The sequence below is a fragment of the Tinamus guttatus genome, unplaced genomic scaffold (genome assembly GCF_059628265.1).
Source record: "Tinamus guttatus ecotype Peru unplaced genomic scaffold, ASM5962826v1 Tinamus_guttatus_pri_ptg000150l, whole genome shotgun sequence".
NCBI lineage: Eukaryota > Metazoa > Chordata > Aves > Tinamiformes > Tinamidae > Tinamus > Tinamus guttatus.
The window spans coordinates 5,444,842-5,464,109 of record NW_028288684.1 but is presented as its reverse complement, the minus strand read 5'-3'; the positions used below and the strand labels follow the sequence as shown (position 1 = coordinate 5,464,109).

General features: G+C 37.5%; 1 protein-coding gene across 1 annotated transcript in view; it reads left to right on the top strand.

Annotated features, from left to right (window-relative positions):
* The window catches only part of FRY (FRY microtubule binding protein), a 156,516-nt gene that overhangs the window by 89,171 nt on the left and 48,077 nt on the right, over positions 1-19,268 (top strand). Inside the window, exons 30-38 of the mRNA XM_088522295.1 lie at positions 708-807; positions 1,119-1,290; positions 3,100-3,356; positions 4,501-4,647; positions 8,364-8,532; positions 9,168-9,258; positions 12,183-12,265; positions 15,515-15,665; positions 16,206-16,309. Of these exons, the coding sequence (XP_088378421.1) occupies positions 708-807; positions 1,119-1,290; positions 3,100-3,356; positions 4,501-4,647; positions 8,364-8,532; positions 9,168-9,258; positions 12,183-12,265; positions 15,515-15,665; positions 16,206-16,309 (1,274 nt within the window). The remainder of the gene's footprint in view (positions 1-707; positions 808-1,118; positions 1,291-3,099; positions 3,357-4,500; positions 4,648-8,363; positions 8,533-9,167; positions 9,259-12,182; positions 12,266-15,514; positions 15,666-16,205; positions 16,310-19,268) is intronic.

The following is a 19,268-nucleotide window of genomic DNA, read 5'->3' as shown; positions in this document are numbered from 1 at the left end:
TTGTGGTCAAATCTAGGATGAGAAATTGAGGATTCATAAATCAAGCATATGTTTAGACATCATTGTGAAAAAGCAGTAGAAGCTTGATTAATGAAAAGTGAAATTATGTGACAAAGAATTACTTTTTCATGAATAATCTCATCCAATTAATACTTTAATCAATTTACGCTTGCAGTAAACTGGCTTTATAGGGTAGGGGACATTTTTTAGCAGCCTTCATGTTTACACTTTAAAGATCATTTTGATAGAGCTATGTAAGAAGGTTTCTGCTGGAGAAAGTATTTTTTTTTCTCTGAAGACACTATTTTAAACTGCAGCATGATTTGAAAAGAACTTTATCCCTCAAAGTTCTCTATTGTTATCCATCTTCTCACATGGTTGCTGGCTTATTCTATAAGCACTTTATGCTATAAAGTGAATTGATAGATAGAGACTCAGGTATTGCGTTTCTCGCTATGGGCTACTCAGTGCATTCTTAAGCATTGGTCTAAGGTAATTATAAATAATCCCTTCTTTCTTCCCATTCAACAGATAGTCCTTTAGTCAGGCAGCCTGCATTCATAAGAGCTCCCATTCCCATATTCTGCTCGTGGAAGAGAGAAAAGAAAGATAACATTCTCTTTTGACTGTATTACACAGTAAATCAGACTGAATATAATCTGCATTCCTCACCAACATTCACAAAAATGTACTGTTTATTCTTTTAGGAACTATCCTTTTGATATAGTGACGCTTTTAAACTTGGTGCTGTTCAAGGCATCTGATACCAGCAGAGAGATTTATGAAATTTCCATGCAACTTATGCAGGCATGTATCAGTTCCTTTTTTTAAAACAAAGAAATGCATGTGCCCTCCTTTTTTTTTTTTTTTTTTTCTGTGTACTTCTGATAAAGTGCTGTTTATTTACTTTTCATTTGTGTTTTAAAATTGAAAATGAGTTTTGTCTTGGCAAATATTTATTTTAAAAAATAGAAGAAGATTAGTTACAATGTTTTAAATTTGGAGAGTTTACATAAAAGCATATAGATCGTTCTCTGATACCGAAAGCTGAAATACTGATATTCTCTGATTTAATGAGTTTTTATTATCTTATTACATGTTTTTCTTCTCTTTCATAGATCCTTGAATCAAAGCTTTTTGTTTATTCAAAAAAGGTAGCTGAGCAAAGACCAGGCAGTATCTTGTATGGTACACATGGTCCACTGCCACCTCTTTATAGTGTCTCACTTGCCCTTCTTTCATATGAACTAGCAAGGATGTATCCTGAACTTACCCTTCCACTTTTTTCAGGTATCTATATCTGTTTGGCTTATTATCTGTTTTTTTTTAATGAATCATAGACTGTTTAGAGATTTTCGTTTGTTAAAAACAATTCTGTTTATAAGTGTAACTTAACTTGATTTTATTCTGATTCAAATCAAACTTGCAAATGCATTATATATTTCCTAAAGATATGAATACAAAATATAGAAAAGTTATTTAAAAATTTGAGCAGTCCATGCCACTTGTGCCATATCAGGATAATTTCAAGATTGCAGGGTCCCTAGATAAGTTAAAGGGTCATTTGCCAGCTGTACCATAATGGACTCATGTTAAGCACAGTGATTCATTTCATCCATGTATTTATAAAGTTGACACTTGTGAGGATAGAAATCCTCATTTGATAAATGTGACTTTATATTTGGCAAGTTTATTTGTGTACTTGCCTGTCACCCATCTTACCTGTGATGCAAATGACTCAGAATCAGTGATTTGGACCTTTTGTTATTTGCCACATCTGCAAGTCATTCCCATCATTTTAAAATTTTATTGAAAATGCTTTTTGTCATGGTTACTGGGAAAAAAAAGTGTTAAATACCACAGGGCCCAGAATCAGACCTGCGGGAACACCATTCAAAATATGCCAACTCTGAGATCATTCCTGGGAACAATTGCATTTTGAGACCTGTCTGTTTTAATCCATCTAATGTATTGCTCTAGTTTTTAAATAACCGAATGCTGTGTCTGTAATCGTGGGAAATTTTAGTGGCTTTTAAAATCCCCTTGTGTTATTCCAAAGCTGTTTTTACTCAGTCTGTAGGGGCTGGAGCTAGACTGAAGGAATATGATACATTATCCACTTCTGAGTGCCTAAGATAGCATGGGTTAGAAATAACTGGTGTAGGAAAATTCTGATGGTTAATTTATCTTAAAAGAGCTAATGTTGGTCATTCTTACTGTTATCATCTATTTATGTAGTGCCTATGTCATTTAATAGAACTGATATACACAAACTACATCAGAGTCATTTCTATACATCCAGCACCATAAGGAGAGATAAGAACAGTCTGTTTTTGAGAGCCAGACTGTGAGAAAAGAAAGGAAGTGTTAAGTGTAGTGATTTTACAGAAGAATAATTCTGGTGAAGAAAGCTAATATGGTTCACCTTGTCAGGAAGGCTTTTTCTGTGTTTCTCATTCTAGGTTTTCCAACTCCCTCTCACTTCCAGTACAACTTCTTTTCTACAAACTCTATAGCAGCACTTCTGGAGTAGCAGCCACCATTGAATTTTGTAGGCCTCCTTATTAGGAATAGAACTTCTAATACCTGCAAAGTTTTTTTCCTTTTTTTTTTCCTTTTTTTTTAATCAATGTAATGCACCTCTTCAGATTTAAACTACAGCCTAAAATTATGGAGGCTGGTGGAACACTTGTAATTTTGCGGAACACTTTTGTATGTTTTCCATAATTTTCTAAAAGCCCTTGAAATTCTAGAAGAACAACCAGTAACTGTGTTATCCCCTTTCCTCTTTCCTCAATCTATTTCACTTAATATATGATATGGCATCGTAAGAAGGGGCAACTTTCTGTTCCAAGCTCAGATATGTTCGTTGTTTTAGACAGAAGACATGACTAATTTTTTTTTCAATGTTGAGTATTAGTTGAACATTAATTTAATGTTCCTTTTCATGAAACTTAATATATACTTTTGTACACCTTTGGTTTATAAAATGTAAACCATCAGGTGGCCTAATAGAAATGTCAGAAATATAATTTAAACAATGTAAATAGGCTTCCCTATATAAACTGACACTTTGCCATTTTAATTTTACTATTTTAGAAGTAAGCCAGCGATTCCCAACAACCCATCCAAATGGAAGACAGATCATGCTTACCTATCTGCTGCCATGGCTCCATAATATTGAACTTGTAGACAACAGACTGCTCCTCCCGGGTTCAAGCCCTACCACTCCAGAAGACGAAGTGAAAGACAAGGATGGGGAAGTAGCAGTTACAAGTGGATTAAAAGGCAATGGCTGGGGCTCTCCTGAAGCCACATCACTGGTTCTTAATAATCTCATGTACATGACAGCCAAGGTAAACAAAAACAAACAAACAAACAAAAACCCACAAAGTGAGTAAGTTCTCTAAGCTTCAAATGTTATGTTTCATAGGCAAAATGCACTTAGGTTGCTTCCATTTGATACAGAAAGTTGGCACTGGAATAGTCTGTGCTAATCAGACACAACCTCTTTTTTGACAAGGTCCTTCATCTTTTCTTTTAACAACAGTGCTATTCTTTTTCAAAACTTGATCAAAGAAAGCAGTATTCTATCCTTATGAAAAAACTTAATGGCTAGCATTAACCATCAGCATTAGTCATGGAGGAAATAGGTTCAGTTCCCAGTATCACTTCCCAGGACAGCACCACACAGCAGATGAAAAATTATTCTGAGATGAGAATGAGCATCTGGAATTTGCCTCCAGATCTCTTCTTTCCTTAATGCTGTGGCCCTGTAGCTAAAACAGAATTATTATTTTCTGTGCCATTGTTCATATGAGCACATATTAAGTAACCTGTTGCAGCCCACCAAAATGTTTTTTTTTCTTCTGCATGAGATGGGAGATACTTATTGCATATCCAGGGGTGGTAACAGTGAAGGTAACTGTAGCTTTACATAGCAAACAGAACGAGCTGAATTCTGGGCTCCCTGGATAAATGCAGTAACCATTAAATGATTGAATAAAAAGGAGGTAGTTCTACAATCAGGCCTTACAAAAGAGAGCAAGAACTGCTGCTTTGCAACTGGGAAGCAAGAGACTCTACTTCTTCACTCTGTTAGGATTTAAGCAGGAGGGAGGTGCTGAGTTTCTCAGTGAAGACTGAGGCACTTAGGCACAGATATGCAGAAGGAAACCTTTAGTCATTTGAACAACTGTAAAGAAGAAATCCAACATACTGTTTGATTCTAGCATCACCTTTTGGACTTACCTGTGTGAACGTTTTCTTTTGTGATTTACATCTTCTTGTGAATCAGAACCATAATACTTTTTTAAATAGAATTAGTGCTTCAAAATCTGTCACACTGTTTTTGCAAATTTTGCTTTGTCATTTTCTACAGCATTTTGCTATGGGTTTTGCACAGAATAGTGTTCTGGAAGGATATGCCTTTGTTGTAAAGGTCTACATACTCATCTTCAGTATACATTTCAGAAGATGCTTGCTTATGATCTTTTGCAGTATGGAGATGAAATTCCCGGACCAGAAATGGAAAATGTCTGGAATGCTTTGGCCAACAATGAGAAATGGAGCAACAACCTCAGGATAACACTGCAGTTTCTCATTAGTTTGTGTGGGGTTAGCAGTGATACCATCCTCTTACCTTATGTAAGTGTTTGCATTGTATTTTAGTTATTTTTTGTAGCATGGTTTTTAGCAAAGAAAACATACTACCTAAGGAAAAGGAATTTCAATTAAAAAAAATGTGCTTACATATTCCCTAGCACACTGTACAAAAGTAGATCAGCTATGGGGAATAAATGGGCTAAGAAACTGAAAGTCGAGAAAGGAAATAAGGGGTGAGAATCTCCATCACTACTGCTGGAGTGCACAACTCATTTCAAGCAAGAGCTGTGCTCCACTCCTTCAAAGAGCAGCTTTGTTTATCTGTGTAAGTAACCAGTAAAGCAGTAACAAGGCCTGAAATTAAAGTGACTGAATCAATGGTAAAAAACATTTGGAATATTTTTTCCATGTGAGATTTGCATAAAAATAAATAATTTTATATAAAAGTTTGTGAAAAGATAGAATGGCTGTTTAGACTTTAAAAAACTTGAAAGCTTGAATGAAAAGATGAAGTGGAAATGCTAAATGCCTGTTGTTTTTATTTTTCTCAGTAGATAATTAGTTCATACAACTGTTAGTTCAATTTCGAAAGGCCTTAAAAACGTGGAAGTTATTTGGCGAAGGGGACATATCATGCCATCATTTTATTAATGGTTATCAGTTGTAAAGATTTAGGTGTTACTTCAGCAAGACATATAATTTTAAGAAAGTGCAACCTTTCTTCTCCTTTAGCAGTCCAGGGCTTTCTGTAGGACATCTTAAAAGAGAAGCAAGAGCCTCCATAAGCTTCTTAGCATAGCAACTTTTTCTTCTACACGGCTGTGATGAGTTATTCAACTGTTCCTGTAATGGGCAAGTCAGATTGCGCAGGATATTGTTATTACTCAAGCTAAAATAAAAGCAGGGCTGTCTGAGAAAAGCAAGATAATCCCATTCCCATGTGCCTTACTGCTCCGTTGCTGTGAGGAACAGAGTCTAAATTTAGCAATTTTTCCAGCACAATTACATTATGCTGCATTATTAGTTAGTCTCTTTCTATTGATTTCCAGGAAATAAATTAGAAATGAATATTAATGTGAATAAACTTATCTGAAAAGCCTCATAAACATGTTTTGTTTGCAGTTGCTAAAACAACACTGTGCCTTGAAGTGTTTGTGATGACTGCTTGGCATAATAGCAACTATGGAAAAATCATTAAAAAATCACAAGATATTGTTTTTGTGTCATAGACATCTTATTGGTTTCCTACAATTTTTAATGTTTACTGTGGTAGTGTAGGCTGTGCATATGTAATGAAGCCAGTGGTGCTGAGCTAATCCAAAGAGGAAGAGTTTAAAAGTGGAATTGCCATAAGAATAAACTCTGGGTTTATGTAAGAAGACAAAGGATCTGATGCCAAATACCTTGACAGGAGTGAAGATCTGTCCATCAGTTGTGGAGTGTGATGGGGGCTCAGGATTCAGTGGTGACCCTGCTTTGAATGGGAGGTTGGATGGGAGACCTCCTGGATACCTTCCAGACAGAGGGATTCTGCACTGACAGCCTTGGGATCAGGCGCAAAGGGATCATTAGGAGGAGCCAACATTGTTGGCAGAGAACGTGTCAAACTCAGAGGGAGAAAAGGCGAGAGCTGCTGTACTTCTGACAGCCTACGGAAGGAGCAGAGGCGGTTTCTAAGAGAGGGAAGTGTTGTGCTTAGTTTATGTTCCCACCGCCAGATTAGAAATGCCTGATAATCCTCCCCGCTCTCGCTTGAGAGCCACTCACAAACCACAGTCCCCAATTGCCCTTTCCAGATACTTGCCAACCTTGATCCTCCAACTCCTTTTTCAGATCTTGTGCCATGGCAAGCTCTGAGCAGCCTCCCTCAGCCCCCTTACTCCTCGTAACACTTCTTTCTTCAATTTCTTTCCAAACCACCTCACCTCAAAGGCAGTACTCCCATTCCTCCCCAGCATCTCTAGTCCTGTCCTCTCCAGGCCTGTTACTCCTGGAGTTTGGAGCATCCCACCTGCCTGTGGGACTGCTCTGCTCTCCCTCCCAGGCTTCTTGGTGGCTGCTGAATCACGTCTTCATTGGCGTCTTTAACCAACTGGCTTCCTCTGTTTTCTTCAACACAATGAGCCTGTGTTCTGCAATACTGACTGAAAAGTGAGATTCTCAGATTTTAAAAAATCTGGAAAAAAAAATGTCTTCTGTAATAACTTATAGCCTGACTGTGCCTAAGTCATCTTTGTTATCTTTGGTTTGAGTACAAAAAAAAAAATGCTGGTCTTACCATATGTGTAAGTTCAGTGTTTTGATGATGCTCTGACGTTTCCAGATAAGAAATCTTACTGAATTCTGTTACCTATAGAAGACATTCGATTGTCATGTAGATAATATATACTAGATAGGCAATAAATATAATTCAGACAAGTTATCAGCACTTTTCCAGCTTACCTGGACCCAAAAAACCATGAAGTTGCAAGATGGCCCATTTGTCCTTTCCCATTTGGGGATTTTTTTTTTTTTTTGAGCCATCGTAGCCCCAGGCAGTCACCAGCTGCTCCATGCTCCCAGCCATCTGTTTGGGCTGTGTGAGCCCAAGCCAACAGCATGTCTTGACTGATGGGCTTTTTATTTTTTTTCAAGTGGTTAAATTCTTTGGTTGGTCTTTTTTACTTACATTTTCCATAAGGGCTTTTTTTGCAAGTGCCCCAGTGCTTTACTGTCCTTTCTTTCACATATGGATTGAGAGGTTTCCCAGAACGTTTGCAGTTCAGAAGCATCTTCAGCACAGGCTTTCACTGTAGGGACTGTGATCCTCCTGGCGTGCGAGCAGTTGGGAGAGGCGTGAGAGAAGCAGTCAACAAGTAATCTTAATAGATGTATTTAAGACTGGAAGAACAGCAGCCTCACAGCTTGGTGCAGTTTGTTAGCTCTGGTAGAGCTCTAGCATCTGCACAGCAAGGGCTGGCAGGCTCCAGCAGTTTGGAAATAAAAAAAAAAAAAACAATGGAGCAGCAGAGGTATCTTTGCATTCAGTAACCATCTTTTTTTTTTCTTGATAATTTAGCATAATTTGATCTGAATATGTGTGCATATGGTAGGGTTTGACGTCTTGTTATATTCCACTTTTTTTTTTGATAATTTTTGTAAATAACACTGTCTCAGACGTTTTGAAATCGGTATTCAATATGCATGAAGTCTGCATGGATAATTGCTTTGCCTTTTTCCATGTGCTATTACTTTGATTACAGATGTAAATAACTACTGAGAGCTTGACCTATTCTTAGGGTGCAGCTATTTACCGTTCACATCAATAATATCTGGAAATATAAGCATGATATTTTGGATAGATCGGACTTTCTAGATGAAAAGTTTGCTCTGTGCAAGAAAGCAAGATTCCTCTTCACTAGAAATTACATATTCAAACTGTAAAATCCCTGTTTTTGATTCAGAGATAATTCTGATATCCTGAAATTCTAAATATAAAATTAATATTATTTTAGAATGCGTATAATTATGCATCTAAACAGCTGATTTGAGAATAATAAGCAAAACCTTTGGGGCAATTAGATCACACATTTGCTCTGTTGAAGAAAGGATCTTTTGTCAGAAAGAGCAGTTCTATTTGTATGAACATGGATGTATTTCTGGGTTGCTGGGTTGTCTGTCCAGGAGCAGTACTGGCATCTTTGCAGCACTGCAGTGTAACGTGCGTTGATTTCTTTGGAATGATGAGATAGATGAATAACTGTTGTTTTCTTCTTTAGATCAAGAAGGTTGCAATATATTTGTGTCGCAACAACACAATTCAGACAATGGAAGAGCTTCTTTTTGAGCTGCAGCAAACAGACCCAGTGAACCCAATCGTCCAGCATTGTGATAACCCTCCATTTTACCGTTTTGCTGCAAGTAATAAAGCCTCAGCTGCAGCTTCTGGTATGATCTAAATATACTTTTTGAATATGGTCTCCGAATCTTGCCAGTATTCATCTCTTGAAAAATAGATCTCTTTTAGTTACTTGCATGTATAAAGTTCAAGTTCAAGGGTTTATTTCTCATCTAAGTCCTTGAATGCCTACTGCTGTTTAAGTTCATAAGAATATGCTCAATTCTTACCACCAATTTAATAGGACATTAGCAATGTATGATGCTGTTCAGACCTCATACGAGGTGGTTCTTCCATCACTAGTTTCTGAGAACAGCAATCATCACTGCTGCTGTCATCACAGCAGAGCCACTCAAAGAGCAGGGCTTGCTGAAAGCTGAAAGCTTCAGTTTTGTGGCCATTCTACTTTCAAAGGTCTAATGCTATGTCCAGCTGAGGCAGTCAAAGATAAATAGCAGACACCAACACCAAATACATCCCTCGGAATGTTTTGCCAAACTCTAGACAAACAGTCAGTTAGACCACCAAGACTGAGCTTAGTGCATCATTACATTAGCCTATCCCTCAAAGCATTGAGAGATACTTTGACTGTGTCCACTAAAGAAAATAAAGTCATGAGCTTTTATTGCTTTGCAAATATTGTGTGCAGCATAAAATGGCCATGTGTACTCCATCTCATCTGCAGGAACCACCTCTAGCAGTAACACTGTTGTAGCTGGCCAAGATAGTTTTCCTGATGCAGAGGAGAACAGAATGGTGAAAGAGACTGATGAAAGGTTTGTCATTTTTTTCTACATATTTTTCTAGACTAAGGGTGAGATCTTGAGCCGTATTTATTATCCAAACTGAAGTGAGCTATGAGGAGTTCTGGTGATCATATGGATCCTGAGCATCATATCTGTCCCAATAGGATGGTTTTGAAGAGTGCATATGTGAAATTTTTTTAAAAAAGCTATCCACATGATTCTAGTTCTAAAATGCTGATATACTGCAAAGCATATCTCTGAAACCTCCACTGAATGAATTGTGCAAAGTAGATGATTCTTTGTAGGAATAAGCTAAAAAGAAAAAAGAAAACTGAAAGAATGTACCAAATAATGATTACTAACATCTTCATTAAAAAACAGGTTTGATCACACCTTTTTAGTTCATGATCAGAGGGCAAAATTTGTTTTACAGATATCTATCCATAATTGCAGAGACAACTATTTCTTTTTCTGATAAAATGTCTGAAAGAAAATTTAAAGTACTTTGTTTAGAGATCCTACTGTATAGTCACTCTATCTTTTACTACATATGGTGCCTACAGCCAAAGTATGAGTAAGTAAATGAAATGCTAAGGGTGGCCATCAGGTCCCCTGCACAGGTAGATATATTATTTTTCTGTCTGAAACCCTCTTCTTCTAGGAGAACTCTGAGTGAACTCTGCTTAAATACGTGTATTAGTATTATACTAGTCTGCTATTTCTGATAGACACTGGTATCACATTAACAGTCCAGACCACCTTCACCATGTTCAGAAGTTAGAGGAGGAGAAACAGTTCTGTAAGCAAAAACTTTTGGCTCACTTGCCTTTTAAGTAGTAAAAATGTAAGAGAAGCATTTTGTCAGTCTAGTCTCTTATTTTAAGAGTACGTGAAAAACGTTACTCACGTCTTTAGTGCTAAGCATGGTTTCAAAATCTGAAAATGAAGAGCATCTGACTCAATATGGTAGTCAAAATATATTTAAAAAGAAGATAAAGCATTTCTATTCTGGACTACTTTTTTATTTTTCTTTGCATAAGTGTTTACAGCTATAGAATTTTAACTTTGCATCTTTTTTTTTTCTTTTTAGTTGTGTTGCAGATAAATTAAGCAAACTTCTTCTCCTGGTATACTCTAAATCTAACCATGCTTTCAGAGTTTCTTATATTACATAAATTTCACATGCAACACAAAGAAGCTTTTTGGCACTCAAATCTGCCAGAGAACATATGATAAAAATGAAAGGAAGGCGTTGGTGTTCCTGATTCCTGTCAAGAGGAAGCTCCTCAGAAAAGCTCCTCAGAAAAAATGTAAAATAATTTATTGAAATTGATTACTGGCATTTGTATTATCAAAGCAGATGCCTTAAGTGCTTCTGTACTTCACAACCAATATGTTGATCTTAGAATGATCTGTTAATATTGATCTCGTGGGCCAAATATATTAAATAGTGATTACAGAAAGCGATAGGCAGTTAACAGTTATTCTCGTAAATGTGGGCATTTTTTGGAATAATATATCAGAAGGGAATATCATCCAAGATAAAAGATTGAAAAGCTTTTAGAGTACCTCTGAGTGATCTGGAAAATATTTGTGCAAGTTCAGCATTATTGATTGCAGCATAGATTTATAGATAATATTGTATTAACTTCTTTGGTAATATTTAATTTTTTGACAAATACTATGTTACCTTACATAGTGAGACAGTCATTTTTGCTGGATGACTTTATATGCTACACAATGCTTTTACAAAGTATTTCTTTATTTAAAAAGCCTGTCCTGCTCTGGTTAATTTCTTTAACCTATGTTCTTCACCTGTTTCATACAGGTTAGAATTTGTCTCTAGATATTTCTTTTTCTTGACTTTATTCTTGTTACGTCTTTCTGATCTTTTTAGGTATGCCAGATAAACATATCAGTAATTGTCACTTTATACACATACATTAAGGGAATATATTTAAATATATTAAGGGAATCAGGTGCTTGAAAGACAGAAAATAGCAGAATTTAGATGGTTCATGATGCCTTTATGTCACCTCCTTATGAATTTATTGTGTACTAATGAGGTGGGTCTGCTTTGGAAACAGCATAATATGTGAATGTATAATTAAATACCCTGCATTAAAATGCATGCGTATGGTTGCAAATTGCATGTTGGGCAGAGAACCTTAAGCCTGGCTTTTTGATCCTGCTATTTTAATGTAGTTATTTGGAGCTAGTTTCCTAGCTCTGCAGAAAGGGAGAAGTTTTACACCCTCACGAAGGAGTGAGCATCCAGCACAGCTCCTCCCAACCCCAGCGCAGCCCTGGCTGCGCTGACAGCAGGAGCAGCAGAAGGTGCTCGCCAGCAAAGTCAGCTCGTTGCTGGGTTCGACACATTAAGAACAGTTGTGGAAACTCTGATCAGCCTCTCATGGCCCTTAGCACCTCAGCTGGGTCTCCCTGGCAGCTCTGAGTTTTCCTAGAGGAGGGGAGCATCTGCTGCTGCTTGTGCTGCCTTGTTGACTACACGGACTTCACTTCATTGCTCAGTGAGTTATTGGTTTAGCAGGTTGCCAGGCTTTTGCCAATGACCATGGGGCTGTGATAAGATACTAGCAGTTAGGAGTTTATGGTTCAGGCCATCCTTAGCACGGTTTCTTCGTCCAAGAAAAGCATACATTTGCTGCTTGAAAATTTTCTCCTTGCTGGATTTTGAAAGCTTATGACACAACAGCAAACTCTTAGAACTTGTCAGAAGTTGTCTTCAAGAATAGTTTTTATGAAATTAAATAACACTTTATTCATGTTGCTGATTTTATTCATTGCTGTCTATGCCTCTCTTAAAAGCATCTGAATAAAGAAACTGCATTTTGATGTAGGGTAAAGATGCAGTTTCTTTGTGAAATAAGCATATATTCCAAATATTCAGTATCAGTTTGTGTTTTTAATTAAGACTTTTCTTGTATTTGAAGGTTCAGTAATGTAATCAGAGCACATACTCGACTAGAATCAAGGTACAGTAATAGCTCTGGAGGATCTTATGATGATGACAAAAGTAAGTTCTGACATTCAGTTTGATGAAATTTCTTGTGTTTTGGTGGGAGAGGAAAATGTTCTTATGACTTGTGAAGGATTTCTATTTAAAGTTCTGTCTAAGCTGATGTAACCCAGATCTGTCTCTATTTTACCTCTGTGTCTCATTTAAAATTAATTGATTCCCTTTGTTTGGACACGGGTTCAGTCAAACCTCTTCAAACACTAGAGAACTTCACAGGGGAAGGCAGCGGAGCAACCCCCAAACAACAACACGGAGAACCCGTGAGAAGGGCAGGGCACAAGGCTTCCAAAAGCTTTACAGCCAGCACTTTGAATTGTGTCCTTCAGTGGTTTTCTCCAAAGCTACTGCCATTATAGGAGCGTGAGGAAGAGACTGAGGAGATTCCAAAAGTGAGGCTACATCTCCTCTTTAGCTTTCCTCTGCCACCTGCAGCCACGTCCTGGCTGCACCATGGAAAACGTTTATAAAGAGGAGTGAAATAGTTTTCCTGAGCCTGTTCTTTATATGTTTCTGCTGAACAGACTATAAATTGTCACTTTTTCCACAGAAAACCAAGATATTTCAGTCCATTGTTGAATAACAGTTTTAGTAGTTGGATGTCTGAATTCATTTTTTAAGAACAATAAAGAGGCAAATCAACAGGATTTCATTTAGACCCTAACCAAATGTGAAAAAGGCAAGATGTTTTTATAGACTTCGTCCCTGACTTAAATCCAAGTCAAATCATGTAAAGGCCATAATGTCTTATGGTGCTAAGGATGCCAGTTTTTCAAAATATGTTGAGATAAACAGCAGAGGTTTCATATCTCGTTTTGTCCAAATAATTTTTTCGGTGTACCTTTCTGCGAAAGATGGAAGCACTATCAAATATAATGCAATAGGATAGTTTTAATGATACCAGTAACTATTTTTTCATAATTTTGAAGCTTTACAGAATATTGTGTATCTACATACTGTAGTATTTAAATATTCAAAGCAGCCTGCACAATATTAAACTGAGTCTCTTTTGCTACAGTTGTCTTATTTTTCATATGGCTTTTTAGTGCTGCAGCTACTAAAATTCTTCTACATATGTTAATGGAGCACCAGTGCTGATCTGATCTGCATGAATTATCTTTCAAAGCAAACAGTGTTTATGTCATCAAAATGTTCCACATAAGCAGCTGGTTTTGACAAGGGCTTTGGGTAATAAGAAGTTTAAAAATGCTGAAGTTTCCTTTGGGTGTTTTGGAATGTCTCCTCAAAACACTGGCCAGATGCCAGTATCTGCCTGTATCTGCAACCTTTATAGTTCTGTGAATATTTGTGCAAGATTTGCTTCCCAGAAGAGTTCTTCTGCAAGTAAGCAAATGCCTGGATGAAAAATAAAATATATTTTACTTAGCTACTGACGTTTACGTAGAACTCTAAAAGGAAAGGGTAATTCTTTTATCATTTGTCATTCTGCAAGATAAATGAACCAGTCTCCGTTGGCAAAGTGCAGCTTACTCCCTTTGGCAGGCCCGGGCTGCTAAAGAGCTGATGGTCTCCTCCCTCCTCTCTGCTTGAGCATAGGTGTATACCTGAGGAGATAGACAGGTAGAGGGCAAATGTCTTCTGCCCAGAAACTCTTTTTTCGAAGCCTTACTGCAAAGATTGCAGATTAGAGCACAAGGAGCTTTTTTGTTTTCCTCTTTTCTTCTTCTCTTTTCTTATTTTTCTCTTTTTCTTTCTCTTTCTGTTTTTCTTTCTCTTTCTCCTTTTCTTTTCCTTTTTCTTTTCCTTTTTCTTTTTCTTTTCCTTTTTTTTTTCTTTTTCTTTTTTTTTTTCTCCTCAGTCCACACACAAACTCATTAAAATGTGAGTAAGGAGCTTGGTGTCGATTTTATGAAACAGTTTTATATGAAACACTCAGTAGCAATAAATAATAACCACACAGTGCTTTTTATGTGAAACACATTTGTCAGATATTATCTGTTTAATCCTCAAAAGACAAATATGTGAAATCGCTACACTTTGCGAGATTCAGAGTTCCGTTTATTCTGCTCTTTAGGTTTAAATAATATATCATTGTCTGAAGATGAGAGAAATAAATAGAGATCAGAAACAAGTATCTAAAGTGTTCCCTGGAAGACTAACACTGAGGAATGGGAAAGATGAAGTTGGCTTTCTTTCAGAAAGAATTGGAGGAGCTTCTACTTCATTGAAGGGCTCCTGAAGATCTGGAAAGCTGAAGGCATTAAAAATGCTGGCATTGATGCTTTAATGGTGCTTTTGTAGGTAGAAGAACAGTGTTCTTTTCCGGTATCAAAGTGCACAGGCATAGGATACAGGCTGTAAAAAATGCTGAGGCTAATGCTGACATTTCAAACCAACCTAATTTGTTATAGTGTAAAAGAAAAAATGTCAAAAAAGGTGTTCTCACTGAAAAGTCAAGGATAGTATTTAGATATGTGTCAAGAACAGGCTGGAAAAGACTGCTTTCTGTGGCAATATTTCCCAGATTACCAGGACTGAGAAATAAAAAGTGGCCAATGGGAAAACAAGAATGATATGGTACAAAATGCAGCAAAGGTGAACAAAGCTTTGCAGCTGACAGAAGACAGAAAGTGGTGGAAATAACTTTCTTTGCCAACATGATTGCAGATATGCAGGTGGAAGAAAAAAAAAATCAATTGCTTATTGTGTATATAACATACAGCAGCTGTCAGACTGTAGCAAAATTAAATGCATATTTGAGAAATTCAATAGACACATCACCCCTGTTGAAGGAGTTTTACCACGCTGAAGCTGTTGTTCGCGTTCCTTATGTCTCCCTCCTGATTCAGGACATTTAATTTCCTGCTTTGCAGCACCGCTCAGCAGGGCCGTGGTGGGAGCCGCAAGGATGCGTCGCGGGGGGACGGCTCCCTGGCGCAGGCGCCTCGCGGCCGCCGCTTCCTTGGCTGCGCCTCCTTCTCCTTTCTGTCGCTTGGGGCTCTGTGATCTGGAGCCAAAGCTACTTAACTGACAGCAGGGATTCAGCTGCAGCTCCTACGACTCAGTGCTGTCTGCCTGGAATCTGTGTTTCATTTCCAGCAGCTTGAAAGAGGGATTAAAAATTCATCGCTTATTATTGAACACAGGAATATGCAAACCTAAAGTCATCTTATCACACCCCAAACAGCTGAACCTGTGCATTAGTGTAAACTCAATTTTATTATTTCTTCAGAATGGTTAACCAGACCTGTTTTCATGGACTCTTGTTTTTAATACTTTTCCATGCAGATGATCCTGTTTCTCCCTATACAAGCTGGCTGTTGAATATTGTTGAAACCAAACAGCCGCATCCCCTGCCCATGCCTTACAACGGAGGATGCTGGGCACCTCTTGTGGACTACCTGCCAGAAACTATCACACCCCGTGGACCCCTGCACAGGTGAGCAGCTTCTCATGCTGACATTCCAGACAGTGAAGTCTCTCCCCTTACAATAGATTGGCCGACACCAACCCAGCTGTCTCACCAACTACTGAAATTCACATCATCTTTAACTTTTGCTTTCTCGTAGTTCAGTGTTAAAATATGTGCAGTGAAGAATTGCAAACCCACCAGATTCCTTAAAGCCTGTTTACCCTCTAGGACATCACTTAATAATAGGAATCAAACTGAAGCAACAAAACTAAAACACAAAAGGACAATTTCCCTTTCCCAAAACTCTGTTATTGTTCTTCGTAGCAGTTTTTCTCCACCTTAACCTTCTCTTCTAAGTAGGCTTCTCTTTTACCTAATTTTTATTGACATTAATAGTATTGTTTTCAGTGAAAGTTCTTACCTGCTTAATACTGTAACCAAGGTACTTTGACAGTAGTAGTATAAAGGAAACATTGAATATTGTTTATTTCTTGCAAAACAGCCACCAATGTCACCATTTCCTAATCTCCAAAAGGTTTCAAACTGATACTGTGATTTGATTACCAGGTGCAATATTGCTGTCATCTTCATGACTGAGATGGTAGTGGATCACAGTGTGAGAGAAGATTGGGCCCTTCACCTCCCTTTATTGCTACATGCTCTTTTCTTAGGTAAGACGAACAGAAAAAGAAACTATAAACTTACTCCTATCGTTGTATTTTGATTTTGTTGAAGCTATGGGCCTGAATTTTGCTTATATGTTTTTTTAATTTTGATTTTGTAAAAGAAATAGGGCTGCAGTAATTACATAATCTGTCAGTCTCAGAACATTTAAACCTTCGAATATTTAGTCCAATTTTAGCTATATTTGAGAGATGAGTAGAAGTCTGAGGATGATTAACTTCCTCAAAGTTTGTTTTGTTTTGATTTCTTTTAAGAATCAGAGTGCTACTGGCAGAAAGGCAGGAAAAACTCAGCTTTTGAAACATTACTTTTTGAGAGGCAGCTGGCCAATCAACCCATATGTTAGATTCAGACTCCACACACATGTTGTCTCTTGCCTTTCAAAAATATTAAATAAGAGAGCTGAGATCACTCTGTTGCGCAGATAGTGGCAGTAGGAAACAAATAATTGGAAAACGAATTTCATTAATCTCACTGCTAATGGGATACCTTATCTTCAGTGCCTTCCGTAATGTGACTGAGTTTAGAGGAACTCCTTTTCCCTACTGCCATGTCTGTTCTTGACTGTAACACAGTTCATTTGGAGGGTGGTGACCAATATGTTCCTTATCCTGGCACTTGATAGGTTGAGGATTGCATGACTTAATTTTTTAGCACACAAAATTATTTGGTGTTATAAAGTCATTGCCTAACTTTCATGATTGATAAATAATACTTCTCACACATAAACACTGAAAGGCACTTGTGAAATTAGTTTGTTATGACTGGAGATTGCCAGTCACCATAGCTGCCACTAAATCTACTCACTGGCTCTGAGAAGAGTCTGTTTTTTTGGCAGACAAAAGAGGTTAAGTTGGGAGTTAACAGTACAGTGATGAAATTAGATATAGTAGATAGACTGTAGTATATACCTGATGAAGACGCCTCATTCTCCTTTTCTATTACTCTGTTAATAGCTGTTGTGTATGAAATGTTTTCATGGAATAAGTTTTTGTTGGAATAAGTTTTTGTTGGAAAAAGCATACTCATCACATCTTCAGATTTGAGGTGTTGGTGCACCGATTTCAACAAACTGCTGATGAAACACTGGACCAAAAGCTAAGCCACAAGCTTATCACATCGGGCCTCTAGGAATATTTTCATCACAACATTTCACATGTTCTTCACTTCTTATTTTTGAAAAGTTAAACCCAATCTTGTGGCTGCTTGTAACAATCTGAGTACTTTTTATATTGCTGTAAACTTTTAACATCTAAGAGGGAGCTGAATGACAACTGGCTTAGTGTATGAATCAAATCAATAACCAGCAATCCAACGGCCTCTTTGGTCTGACTTGTAACAAGCATGAGAAAAATAGTGTTTACAATTAATAATTCTGATGAGAATAAATAAATAACTTTCAGAAGACAGAAATAATATGCATCAAGGTGGCAGGTTAACTAGTTGAGACAACTGTAAGGAGCTACCAAGGAATTGTGCAAATAAACATAGGCAGAAGCAGTTATGATGCTACCAGTCCGTTAATAGCAATATTTTAACTGATTTGTTCCTGCAGTAATGTTTCAACATTACAGTATTTCACAAGAAAAAAATATAAATTTATGAATATCACTTGAGACAGTCCTTTGGCTAGGAGCTATCAATTCTCAAATATGAATATAGAGTTAAATATAACTGATTAGACTTGGCTTCCAAACTTCGATTTCACTTCCTTAAGAGTTGCTAAACTTCCTGCAGAAAACATCTCAGTAGTTTGTAGTAGACCTGTTTTGTGAGGATCTAAGGAGGAAATGCAATATGTGTTAGTCAAAGGCTTGAACATGACTGAAGTACTTCTGTGCCATTTAAATGTGAGTAAACAAATGGACTTGACTGAAACGGAAACTGGAAGTAGTGTGGTGGCCAGCATGAGAGCATGGGCCTTTCAAATACTGGAGGGAGTGGGGAATTGCTGAAGTAAAAGAATTTTGCACAATATCTTGAAGTGCATATTGGCTGGTATTGATAGTAAAGGAAAGGGACAGACTGTTGGTGTGAACCTGCCTGCTGTGCCTACTGCTGTTTAAAATCTGCTGGCAGACAGTGTGAAATGAGCAGCTGGATGACTTTCTCATGGAAACATGTCTACATCACAACACAAATATATGCTAATTAGCATAAATATATGCTAATTCTCTTTTAAGTCAAGAATTGCCTAGCACTGGAGGAGCACAGGGACTGAGCTGTCCTTTTTTACTTAATTGTTGCTATATCTAGGTTAAAACCTTCATACCTTGTGGGTTAACAAGAGGAAAATTTCAGTCACAATTGCTGCCAGTCCAAATTTACCTTTAACTAATATAAATATTCTATACCCTTTGCACTTTTGAGTGTTTGTGTTAGAATAGGGTAGGATGAAATTATTATCTCTTGGCAGGTGGAAGGAAATGGAGAAACGAGCCACAGGCCATGGTTGGTGGCGGCTCTTCCAGAGGACACGTTGGGTGGGTGAGACAGAGTGTGCAGGAGCCAAAGGCACCTGGCTTTGACTGTGGCAGTTTTAGCAGCTGCGTTTGGGCAGATCAGGCAAGGTCCAGTGGGACTGAAATCTATAACCTGAAACACGTCTTGGCTGCTGCCACTTACTGTGAAGGAGGAGCTACTTTTTAAAGAAGGCCATATCCTGTGAAGACAGGAGCTGAAGGAGCAAACAGCTCCACTGTTCAGCACTGAAACCGCTCCTAAACACAAGAAAGTATTTTCAAATATCCCAGAAGACACTGAAAGAGAATTCAAAGGAGTTCATTACCATACAGTGCAATATATCTTACGAAAACTTATTCCGTTTATCTTTGTAATGTGATTTATTCAAAATGTGTTAAAATCTGGGAGCATATGTACAAATAGCATAACAGTGCTAAAGTGATTAGAATCTCTCAGTGCTGGACCTTTTGCTTCAGTTCTGAA